The sequence below is a fragment of the Salmo salar genome, chromosome ssa09 (assembly GCF_905237065.1).
Source record: "Salmo salar chromosome ssa09, Ssal_v3.1, whole genome shotgun sequence".
Taxonomy (NCBI): domain Eukaryota; kingdom Metazoa; phylum Chordata; class Actinopteri; order Salmoniformes; family Salmonidae; genus Salmo; species Salmo salar.
Genome location: NC_059450.1, coordinates 145,910,005 through 145,923,617, shown reverse-complemented (window position 1 = coordinate 145,923,617; position 13,613 = coordinate 145,910,005). Strand labels below are relative to the sequence as shown.

At 45.6% G+C, this 13,613-nt stretch overlaps 1 protein-coding gene across 7 annotated transcripts in view; it reads left to right on the top strand.

Moving 5' to 3' along the window:
• Positions 1-13,613, top strand: part of gria4a (glutamate receptor, ionotropic, AMPA 4a) — a 164,878-nt gene that overhangs the window by 77,760 nt on the left and 73,505 nt on the right. For all 7 annotated transcript variants that reach the window (XM_045724769.1, XM_045724770.1, XM_045724768.1 and 4 more), the window contains exons 3-6: positions 1,608-1,847; positions 8,813-8,865; positions 9,019-9,150; positions 12,772-12,825. In XM_045724769.1, coding sequence (XP_045580725.1) covers positions 1,608-1,847; positions 8,813-8,865; positions 9,019-9,150; positions 12,772-12,825 — 479 coding nt within the window. The remainder of the gene's footprint in view (positions 1-1,607; positions 1,848-8,812; positions 8,866-9,018; positions 9,151-12,771; positions 12,826-13,613) is intronic.

Below are 13,613 nucleotides of genomic sequence, written 5' to 3'. Positions count from 1 at the left end.
CAGGCTGGGCTTCTACTCCAAAAGGCAGGACAGAAAGAAGAATGAATGGAGAAAGAGAAGAGGAAAGGGGGAGAGAGAGTAGAGTGTGCATTTGATTCGGCACTCTTGTCACAGCGACGAGTAGTGTTTAAATCTCCATGGTACTCAATCAGAAAGACTATGAATAGAATATGTTGTTCCTGGAATAGGAGACATATCTCCTGAACCTACAGTACCTACAAACACAAACTTCCCAGCGTCTTTTAAACACACAGTGTGAAGCAGGAGTGTGTGTGTGTGTGTGTGTGTGTGTGTGTGTGTGTGTGTGTGTGTGTGTGTGTGTGTGTGTGTGTGTGTGTGTGTGTGTGTGTGTGTGTGTGTGTGTGTGTGTGTGTGTGTGTGTGTGTGTGTGTGTAGCAGGAAATGAAAGTTACACTACGGATGCATAATCCAAACGCATCGCATCACCCTCCTGTAACTGAGCAGTAGATGAGTGACATACGGTGGCAGAGAGGTGAAAGCAGAGGGAAAGTTTTCAGACATGTCAGAGGGGGCTCTTTCTCTCTCCTCTCTCTCTCTCTCTCTCTCTCTCACACACACTCTCTCTTTCGCTCTTCTCGCTCTTGCTCTCTCCTCTCTCTTGCTCTCTCTCTCTTTCACTCTCTTTCCTCTCCCCTCTCTCTTGCTCTCTCTCTCTCTCTCTCTCTCTCTCTCTCACACACACTCTTTCCTCTCTTCTCTCTCTTGCTCTCTCTCTCTCTCTCACTCTCTTTCCTCTCTTCTCTCTGTTGAAAGAGCTGCAGGGTTTTAGGGAGATGGATGGCATACATCAGCATGGGATTGTAACAGTGAGACATGAGTCATAATTATTTACTTCATTTGTTGTTGTTGTTGTGTTGTCTGTGTGTGAGAGATGACCTCCCAGAGGAGTCAGCGGAAACTGATTGTTTATGTGTAGTAATTATGTTATCAGTGTTTGGCTCTCTACTGTGGAATTGGTATTCTTGAGAGGGCCAAAATAATTACTGGGAGACATTTCTGTGATATGAAAATCAAGTTGCAATGATTATTTTCTGTGTTTTTTGTTAGCTCTTTTTACAATCACAGTCACACACACACACACACACACACACACACACACACACACACACACACACACACACACACACACACACACACACACACACACACACACACACACACACACACTCTGATATGCACCCAGCAGCTGCAATTTGTTGTTGTAAATATGGACAACAAACTGCAGCATCCACTTGTTAAAATGTTTGACGTGCTACACGAGATTCCACTGTGTGAATATACATTAATGGGCATCTTTTTCTCTGCCTCTGTGCCTGCATTCTGTTCTCAGTCTTCCCCGTGTGTTCTTCTGGCTCTATGTCAAATGTCTATTGCATTTATACAATCCAAATAGCCTTTAAGCATTCTGATCCACTCCCTTCCTCTTCCTCTCCTCCCTCCCTCTCTCTCTCTCTCTCTCTCTCTCTCTCTAACTCTCGCTCTCTCTTTCTCCCCTCTCTCTCTCTCTCCCTCTCTCTCTAACTCTCTCTCTCTCTCTCTCTCTCCCCTCTCTCTCTCTCTCTAACTCTCTCTCTCTCTCCCTGCAGTCTGTTCGCAGTACTCGCGGGGTGTGTTTGCTATCTTCGGCCTGTACGACAAGCGTTCGGTGCACACCCTGACGTCGTTCTGCAGCGCTCTGCACATCTCCCTGGTCACGCCCAGTTTCCCCACAGAGGGGGAGGGCCAGTTCACCCTGCAGCTCCGCCCCTCTATCAGAGGAGCTCTGCTGTCTCTGCTGGACCACTACGACTGGAGCCGCTTTGTATTCCTCTACGACACAGACAGAGGTACCAGCTGTCAATCAAACAATACCCAAGCAATTAATCAGTCAGTAGATCAGTCAATCAGTCAGTCAATTGGTCAGTCAGTCAATCAATCAACCAGACAGTCAGTCAGTAAGTCAATCAGTCAGCCAATCAGTCAGTCAGTCAGTCAGTCTGTCATTAAATCTAAGCATTCTAAGGGAAGCAGGAAAGAGGAAAAGGAGAATGGGATGGAGGGAGCGCGTACTGTACACAGCTCAACCCAGTCATTAACACAGCTCAACCCAGTCATTAACACAGCTCAACCCAGTCATTAACACAGCTCAACCCAGTCATTAACACAGCTCAACCCAGTCATTAACACAGCTCAACCCAGTCATTAACACAGCTCAACCCAGTCATTACCACAGCTCAACCCAATCATTAACACAGCTCAACCCAGTCATTAACACAGCTCAAACCAGTCATTAACACAGCTCAACCCAGTCATTACCACAGCTCAACCCAATCATTAACACAGCTCAACCCAGTCATTAACACAACTCAACCCAGTCATTAACACAGCTCAACCCAGTCATTAACACAGCTCAACCCAGTCATTAACACAGCTCAACCCAATCATTAACACAGCTCAACCCAGTCATTAACACAGCTCAACCCAGTCATTAACACAGCTCAACTGTACACAGCTCAACCCAGTCATTAACACAGCTCAACGCATTCATTAACACAGCTCAACCCAGTCATTAACACAGCTCAACCCAGTCATTAACACAGCTCAACCCAGTCATTAACACAGCTCAACCCAGTCATTAACACAGCTCAACCCAGTCATTAACACAGCTCATCTCTACACAGCTCAACCCAGTCATTAACACAGCTCAACCAAATCATTAACACAGCTCAACCCAGTCATTAACACAGCTCAACTGTACACAGCTCAACCCAGTCATTCACACACCTCAACGCAGTCATTAACACAGCTCAACTGTACACAGCTCAACCCAGTCATTAACACAGCTGAACTGTACACAGCTCAACACAGTCATTAACACAGCTCAACGCAGTCATTAACACAGCTCAACCCAGTCATTAACACAGCTCAACCCAGTCATTAACACAGCTCAACTGTACACAGCTCAACCCAGTCATTAACACAGCTCAACCCAGTCATTAACACAGCTCAACCCAATCATTAACACAGCTCATCTCTACACAGCTCAACCCAGTCATTAACACAGCTCAACCCAATCATTAACACAGCTCATCTCTACACAGCTCAACCCAGTCATTAACACAGCTCAACCCAGTCATTAACACAGCTGAACTGTACACAGCTCAACACAGTCATTAACACAGCTCATCTCTACACAGCTCAACCCAGTCATTAATACAGCTCAACTCAGTCATTAACACAGCTCAACCCAATCATTAACACAGCTCAACCCAGTCATTAACACAGCTCAACCCAGTCATTCTCACACCTCAACGCAGTCATTAACACAGCTCAACTGTACACAGCTCAACCCAGTCATTAACACAGCTGAACTGTACACAGCTCAACACAGTCATTATCACAGCTCAACCCAGTCATTAACACAGCTCAACCCAGTCATTAACACAGCTCAACCCAGTCATTAACACAGCTCAACTGTACACAGCTCAACCCAGTCATTAACACAGCTCGAATGTACACAGCTCAACCCAGTCATTAACACAGCTCAACCCAGTCATTAGCACAGCTCAACCCAGTCATTAACACAGCTCAACTGTAAACAGCTCAACCCAGTCATTAACACAGCTCATCTCTACAAATCTCAACCCAGTCATTACCACAGCTCAACCAAGTCACTAACACAGCTCAACACAGTCAGTAACACAGCAGAACTCTACACAGCTCAACCCAGTCATTAACACAGCTCAACTCTACACAGCTCAACCCAGTCATTCACACAGCAGTACTCTACACAGCTGAACCCAGTCATTAACACAGCTCAACCTAGTCATTAACACAGCTCAACTATACACAGCACAACCAAGTCGTTAACACAGCTCATCTCTACACAGCTCAACCCAGTCATTCACACAGCTGAACTCTACACAGCTCAACCCAGTCATTCACACAGCTCAACCCAGTCATTCACACAGCTGAACTCTACACAGCTCAAACCAGTCATTCACACAGCTCAACCCATTCATTAACACAGCTAAAACCAGTCATTAGCACAGCTCAACCCAGTCATTAACACAGCTCAAACCAGTCATTAGCACAGCTCAACCCAGTCATTCACACAGCTCAACCCAGTCATTCACACAGCTGAACTCTACACAGCTCAACCCAGTCATTCACACAGCTCAAACCAGTCATTCACACAGCTCAACCCATTCATTAACACAGCTAAAACCAGTCATTAGCACAGCTCAACCCAGTCATTCACACAGCTCAACCAAGTCATTCACACAGCTCAAACCAGTCATTCACACAGCTCAACCCATTCATTAACACAGCTAAAACCAGTCATTAGCACAGCTCAACCCAGTCATTCACACAGCTCAACCAAGTCATTCACATAGCTCAACTCTACACAGCTCAAACCCAGTCATTTACACAGCTCATCTCGACACAGCAAAACCCAGTCATTCACACAGCTCAACTCTACACAGCTCAACTCCACAACTCTACACAGCTGAACCTAGTCATTAACACAGCTCAACTCTACACATGTCAACCCAATCATTAACACAGCAGAAGTCTACACATCTCAACCCAGTCATTAACATAGCTCAAAACCAGTCATTAACACAGCTCAACCCAGTCATTTACACCGCTCAGCTCTACACAGCTCAATCCAATCATTAACACAGCAGAACTCTACACAGCTGAACCCAGTCATAAACACAGATCAACTCTACACAGCTCACCCCAGTCATTAACACAGCATAACTCTACACATCTCAACCCAGTCATTAACACATCTCAACCCAGTCACTGACACAGCTCAACTAAGTTATTAACACAGCTAAACTCTACACAACTCAACCCAATCATTAACAAAGCTCTACACATTCATTAACACAGCTCAACCCAGTCATTAACACAGCAGAACTCTAAACATTTCAACCCAGTCATTCACAGAGCTCAACAAAGTCATTCACACAGCTCAAACCAGTAATTCACAAAGCTCGACGTAGTCGTTAACACAGCTCAACCCAGTCATTAGTCAAGCTCAATCCAGTCATTAACACAGCTCGACCCAGTCATTAACACAGCTCAACCCAGTCATAAACACAGATCAACTCTACACAGCTCACCCCAGTCATTAACACAGCACAACTCTACACATCTCAACCCAGTCATTAACACATCTCAACCCAGTCACTGACACAGCTCAACTAAGTTATTAACACAGCTAAACTCTACACAGCTCTTCCCAATCATTAACACAGCTCAACCCACTCATTAACACAGCAGAACTCTACACAGCTCAACACAGTAATTAACACAGCTCAACTCTACACAGCTCAACCAAGTCATTAACACAGCTGAACCCAGTTATTAACACAGCTCAACTCTACACAGCTCAACCCAATCATTAACACAGCTCAACCAAGTCATTAACACAGCTCAACCAAGTCATTAACACAGCTCAACCCAGTCATTTACACAACTCAACTCTATACATCTCAACCCAGTCATTAACACAGCAGAAATCTACACAGCTGACCCCAGTCATTAACACAGCTCATCTCTACACAGCTGAACCCAGTCATTCACACAGCTCAACCTAGTCATTTACACAGCTCAACTCTACACAGCTCAACCCAGTCATTAACACAGCTCAACCCAGTCATTAACACAGCTCAACTCAATCATTAACACAGCTCAACCCAGTCGTTAACACAGCACGTCCCAGTCATTAACAGCTCAACCAAGTCATTAACACAGCTCAACCCAGTCATTTACACAACTCAACTCAGTCAATAACACAGCTCAACCCAGTCATTAACACAGCTCAACCAAGTCAATAACACAGCTCAACCCAGTCATTTAAAACAGCTCAACTCTACACAGCTCAACACAGTCATTAACTTAGTAGAACTCTACACAGCTGAACCCAGTTATTAACACAGCTCAACTCTTCACAGCTCAACCCAGTCATTAACACAGCTCAACTCTACACATCTCAACCCAGTCATTAACACATCTCAACCCAGTCATTAACACAGCTCAACCCATTCATTTGCACAGCTCAACTCTACACAGCTCAACCCAGTCATTAACACAGCTCAACTCAGTCATTAACACAGCTCAACCCAGTCATGAACACAGCTCAACCCAGTCATTAACACAGCTCAACCAAGTCAATAACACAGCTCAACCCAGTCATTTAACACAGCTCAACTCTACACAGCTCAACACAGTCATTAACTTAGTAGAACTCTACACAGCTGAACCCAGTTATTAACACAGCTCAACTCTTCACAGCTCAACCCAGTCATTAACACAGTTCAACTCTACACATCTCAACCCAGTCATTAACACATCTCAACCCAGTCATTAACACAGCTCAACCCATTCATTTGCACAGCTCAACTCTACACAGCTCAACCCAGTCATTAACACAGCTCAACTCAGTCATTAACACAGCTCAACCCAGTCATTAACACAGCTCAACCCAGTCATTAACACAGCTCAACCCAGTCATTAACACAGCTCAAACCAGTCATTAACACAGCTCAACCCAGTCATTAACACAGCTCAACCCAGTCATTAACACAGCTCATCCCAGTCTATTAAGACAGGATTGTTACAGAACTGACTGTAACTGTGATTATTTTTGGAGAGGTTAAACAGTTGACAGAGGTTAAAGGGAGCCCAGTCCCCTTGATGCTGTGTGTGTTTGCAGAGTGGGCACAGCTGATGCCCTCCACTACAGACTATCGTCATGGGAATACTCAGCACGGAACCCTAAGCCAGACATTCCAACATCCTCACGCCATGCCAGGGTCTCTCTATACCCTCTGAGTGGCGAACAGTGCCAGTCCCTCCATACACCACATTTTCTCACTGTGTGTGCCTCCCTCCTCTTTGCCAGTCTCTCTGTGGCCCGGCTTGGCTCGGTCGACACCAAGGGGATTGGAGGTGCCGTTTCCGCTTCACTCACCCGTGATTCGCAGTGGCAGGGCCGTTCATTAGCATTTCCCATCAGCCCTGCGCTGTCGGTAATGTGGTGGAAAATGGGCAGTAAGAGGGATCTGTTTTATGCTCCGTGCTCTGCAGACAGCATGGCACACACACACACACACACACACACACACACACACACACACACACACACACACACACACACACACACACACACACACACACACACACACACACACACACACACACACACACACACACACTCTCACACACACACACTCAGATTTAGCTTCTGCAACTACTGAGGGTTCACCTGTTGTAATGCATTTTTAACTGGGAGGAAATGCATGTTGAAACATACTGATGTTTTTGAAGGCCTGTGTGTGCCCATTGGTTGACAAAGATCAGTTCCCAAGCTGTCTTTTATGTGTTCATGTGTCAACTGACACATTTTGGGTCTATAAGAATTTTCCTTTCATTGTACAATTTCTCCTGTTGTCTGTTGTATAGTCAGGGCTAGGCTCTGGTCAGGAGGTAGGCACACAGTCTGAACACAGAGAGACAGACAGACACACTGTTACATACTGTTACACAGTCTGGACACAGAGAGACAGACAGAGAGCCACAATGTTACACAGTCTAAACACAGAGAGACAGACAGACACACTGTTACATACTGTTACACAGTCTAAACACAGAGAGACAGACAGACACACTGTTACATACTGTTACACAGTCTGAACACAGAGAGACAGACAGACACACTGTTACATACTGTTACACAGTCTAAACACAGAGAGACAGACAGACACACTGTTACATACTGTTACACAGTCTGAACACAGAGAGACAGACAGACACACTGTTACATACTGTTACACAGTCTGAACACAGAGAGACAGACAGACACACTGTTACATACTGTTACACAGTCTGAACACAGAGAGACAGACAGACACACTGTTACATACTGTTATACAGTCTGGACACAGAGAGACAGACAGAGAGCCACAATGTTACACAGTCTGGACACAGAGAGACAGACAGAGAGCCACAATGTTACACAGTCTGGACACAGAGAGACAGACAGAGAGCCACAATGTTACACAGTCTGGACACGGAGAGACAGACAGAGAGCCACAATGTTACACAGTCTGGACACGGGCAGACAGACTGTTAGGTAGTCTGGATAAATACACACAGACAGACACACTGTTAGTTCGTTTGGACACAGACAGACAGACAGACAGACAGACAGACAGACAGACAGACAGACAGACAGACAGACAGACAGACAGACAGACAGACAGACAGACAGACAGACAGACAGACAGACAGACAGACAGACAGACAGACAGACAGACAGACAGACAGACAGACAGACTGAGGAGTATTTACACAGGGACAGCTGTTGTTGGTGATTGCGGTGTCTCTGGGAGTGTTTAGGGGGAACTGTAGACATAATGATGGAGGCATCAGGGTGTGAGAGACAAACAGTGACAGAAAGACAGAGGGTGATAGAGTCAGGAACAGACAGCAGAGACAGGCGATCATGACAGTACCTGGGGGCGTGATGGGTACTGTAGTGAAGGGTTGCACTAGACAGACAAGAAGGAAGAGGGAAGTAGCGAGCGAGGGAAAGGGCGTCTGGGATTTGCAGTGTTTCTTTTGCTCCAAACACTGTTTTTGTTGACTTAAATATTTGATCTATTTTCCCCCCAAAGTGAGAATATTCTATCTTCAGCTTAAATTTTCTGGAATGTTATTTTTGTGGCCTGGCTGGCATCTCCCCAGGTTGGTGATATCTGAGTGGTTGTCTTTATGTCTCTGTTCTGTTGTCTAGGTTACGCCATCTTACAGGCAATCATGGAGCGTGCAGGTCAAAACGGTTGGCAGGTGAGCACCACAAGGGTGCACACACACACACACACACACACACACACACACACACACACACACACACACACACACACACACACACACACACACACACACACACACACACACACACACACACACACACAGGTTAATTGCTCTGTCTCTGTGCAGGTGAGTGCCATCTGTGTGGAGAGTTTCAATGAGGCAGCGTACCGTCGTCTGCTAGAAGATCTGGACCGCCGGCAGGAGAGGAAGTATGTCATCGACCTGGAGCCTGACAGACTGCAGTGCATTCTAGAACAGGTGAGTCTGAGAGACTGCAGAGCATTCTAGAACAGTTGAGTCTGAGAGACTGCAGAGCATAGTTGAACAGGTGAGTCTGAGAGACTGCAGAGCATTCTAGAACAGGTGTGTCTGAAAGACTGCAGTGCATTCTAGAACAGGTGAGTCTGAGAGACTGCAGAGCATAGTTGAACAGGTGAGTCTGAGAGACTGCAGAGCATTCTAGAACAGGTGAGTCTGAGAGACTGCAGAGCATACTTGAACAGGTGAGTCAGAGACTGCAGAGCATACTTGAACAGGTGAGTCTGAGAGACTGCAGAGCATTCTAGAACAGGTGAGTCTGAGAGACTGCAGAGCATACTTGAACAGGTGAGTCTGAGAGACTGCAGAGCATTCTAGAACAGGTGAGTCTGAGAGACTGCAGAGCATTTTAGAACAGGTGAGCCTGAGAGACTGCAGAGCATTCTAGAACAGGTGAGTCTGAGAGACTGCAGAGCATACTTGAACAGGTGAGTCTGAGAGACTCCAGTGCATTCTAGAACAGGTGAGTCTGAGAGACTGCAGAGCATACTTGAACAGGTGAGTCTGAGAGACTGCAGAGCATTCTAGAACAGGTGAGTCTGAGAGACTGCAGAGCATACTTGAACAGGTGAGTCTGAGAGACTGCAGAGCATTCTAGAACAGGTGAGTCTGAAAGACTGCAGTGCATTCTAGAACAGGTGAGTCTGAGAGACTGCAGAGCATTCTAGAACAGGTGAGTCAGAGACTGCAGAGCATACTTGAACAGGTGAGTCTGAGAGACTGCAGTGCATACTTGAACAGGTGAGTCTGAGAGACTGCAATGCATTCTAGAACAGGTGAGTCTGAGACACTGCAGAGCATTCTAGAACAAGTGAGTCTGATGAGAGATTGCAGAGTATTCTAGAATAGGTGAGTCTGAGAGACTGTAAAGCATTCTAAAACAAGTGAGTCTGGTGAGAGACTGCAGTGCATTCTAGAACAAGGGATTTTGAGAGAGTGCAGAGCATTCTAGAACAGGTGAGTCTGAGAGACTGCAGAACATTCTAGAACAGGTGAGTCTGAGAGACTGCAGAACATTCTAGAACAAGCTAGTCTGAGAGACTGCAGAGCATTCTAGAACAAGTGAGTCTGATGAGAGACTGCAGAGTATTCTAGAATAGGTGAATCTGAGAGACTGCAGAGCGTTCTAGAACAAGTGATTTTGAGAGAATGCAGAGCATTTTAGAACTGGTGAGTCTGAGAGACTGCAGAGCATTCTAGAGCAAGTGAGTCTGAAAAACTGCAGAGCATTCTAGAACAGGTGAGTCTGAGAGACTGCAGAGCATTCTAGAACAAGGGATTTTGAGAGAGTGCAGAACATTCTAGAACAGGTGAGTCTGAGAGACTGCGGAACATTCTAGAACAAGCTAGTCTGAGAGACTGCAGAGCATTCTAGAACAAGTGAGTTTGATGAGAGACTGCAGAGTATTCTAGAATAGGTGAATCTGAGAGACTGCAGAGCGTTCTAGAACAACTGATTTTGAGAGAATGCAGAGCATTTTAGAACTGGTGAGTCTGAGAGACTTCAGAGCATTCTAGAGCAAGTGAGTCTGAGAAACTGCAGAGCATTCTAGAACTAGGTGAGTCTGAGAGACTGCAGAGCATTCTAGAACAAGTGATTCTGAGAGACTGCAGAGCATTCTAGAACAAGTGATTCTGAGAGACTGCAGAGCATTCTAGAACAAGCGAGTCTGAGAGACTGCAGAGCATTCTAGAACAAGTGAGTTTGATGAGAGACTGCAGAGTATTCTAGAATAGGTGAATCTGAGAGACTGCAGAGCGTTCTAGAACAACTGATTTTGAGAGAATGCAGAGCATTTTAGAACTGGTGAGTCTGAGAGACTTCAGAATATTCTAGAACAGGTGAGTCTGAGAGACTGCAGAGCATTCTAGAACTAGTGAGTCTGAGAGACTGCAGAGCATTCTAGAACTAGTGATTCTGAGAGACTGCAGAGCATTCTAGAACAAGTGATTCTGAGAGACTGCAACGCAATCTAGAACCGATGAGTCTGAGTGACTGCGGAGCATTCTAGAACAGTTGAGTCTGAGAGACTGCAGAGCATTCTAGAACAGGTGATTCTGAGAGAATGCAGATCAAACTAGAACAGGTGAGTCTGAGAGACTTTGGAGCATTCTAGAACAGGTGATTCTGAAAGAATGCAGAGTATTCTAAAACAGGTGAGTCTGAGATGCTGCAGAACATTCTAGAACAAGTGAGTCTGAGAGACTGCAGAGCATTCTAGAACTAGTGATTCTGAGAGACTGCAGAGCATTCTATAACAAGTGAGTCTGAGAGACTGCAGAGCATAGTAGAACAAGTGAGTCAGAGACTGCAGAGCAATGTAGAACAGATGAGTTATAGAGACTGCAGAGCATTCTAGAACAGATGAGTCTGAGAGACTGCAGAGCATTCTAGAACAGGCGAGTCTGAGAGACTGCAGAGCATTCTAGAACAGGTGAGTCTGAGAGACTGCAGAGCATTCTAGAACAAGTGAGTCTGGTGAGAGATTACAGAGCATTCTAGAACAGTTGAGTCTGATAGACTGCATAGCATTCTAGAACAGGGGAGTCTGATGAGAGACTACAGAGCATTCTGGAACAGGTTAATCTGAGAGACGCAGAGCATTCTGGAACAGGTGAGTCTGAGAAACTGCAGAGCATTCTAGATCAGGTAACGACAGAACTCACCCTCACACATCCTCACACACACACACACACACACACACACACACACACACACACACACACACACACACACACACACACACACACACACACACACACACACACACACACACACACACACACACACACACACACACACACACACACTCACACACACACACACACACAATCTCTCTCTGGGCCTTTTGGTTGTCCAACCTTATTAGTTCCCCTCTATTCCTCTCTTCACTGTACCCATCTATTTACAACCAGACTGTGATTCTGACAGTTGAGGCTGGTGTGTCTGTCTGCCTCTTTTCTGCTGCTGTCACCTTTGACCCCAGCTCCAGGGTAACGTCCTATTGGTCAGTCATCTGTCACTACTTCCTTCGCATGCATCACTTCCTTTTCTGGCCAGATCTCCCTTCCTGTCTACTGGTCTGACAAATACGGGCAGACACCAGCAGTTCCGCAAACACACACACAAATGCACGCACACACACACACACACACACACACACACACACACACACACACACAAACACAAACACACCTGTGTGATGGTCTGCCCAGGAACAGCTGGCTCAGAAGTATTGGCATGGATGGCATCATTAGTCTGACAGAGACTGCTCTGTTTCTGTCTCTCTCTCTCTCTCTCGCTCAATTCAATTAAATTCCATTCAAGGCGCTTTATTGGCATGGGAAACATATGTTAACATTGCCAAAGCAAGTGAAGTAGATAATATACAAAAGTGAAAGAAACAAAAAAATGAACAGTCAACATTACACTCACAGAAGTTCCAAAAGAATAAAGACATTACAATGTCATATCATGTATATATACAATGTTGTAACAATGTACAAATAATTAAAGTTTCTCCTCCTCTATTTCCCTCTTCTCTTCCTCTCTTTCTCCAGGCCATTAGTGTGGGCAAACATGTCAAAGGCTACCATTACATCTTGGCCAACCTCGTAAGTCTGCGTGTGCCATCTTAACAGTGCAACAGTCTAAAGTGGTTTCCTTTCCTTGTCTACTCCACTCCTGCTCCCCTTCATCTGTGCTAACATGAACCAACTGAACAAGTGAAAGTAAATTCCACTGTCCCTATCCACATTGTGTTTTTTAGATTAGTGCAGATGAAAGAGAGTAGACGAGGAGAGGAAGAGGGGGAAGGTTGTGGTATAAACAGAGGGGTTCAGTCAGGTGGCTGTGGTTTACCTTGTCTCTGTGGAAAATGGGAGTCAACTCTGAACCAGACAGACCTATGCCTTTGTGGGGAGGATGGTTTGAAGGCACTTCAGACAGCCCATTCCCTCTCTATCTCCATCCCTCACTCTCCCTCCCTCTCTATCTATCTCTCTCTCTATCCCCCACTCTCCCACTCTCCCTCTCTATCTATCTCTATCTCTCGCTCTCTCTCCCTCTCTCTCTCCTCTATTCCTTGGGAAGAGAAGGTACATCCCTGTCTCAGAGCTTTCATGTTCAGACTTGGCAGGCAAGGTTAATCTTCAAATGCAGTTGTGCCTAACACCTCTCTCTCGCTCTCTGTCTCTCTCATTCTCTTTTCCTTTCTTTCTTTCTTTCTTTCTTTCTTTCTTTCTTTCTTTCTTTCTTTCTTTCTTTCTTTCTCTCTCTCTCTCTCTCTCGCTCTCTCTCAATTAAATTTAAGGACTGTATATCTCTCTCTCTCTCCTTCTCTCTCCCTTTCTTCCTCCTCTCTCTCTCTCTCTCTCTCTCTCTCTCTCTCTCTCTCTCTCTC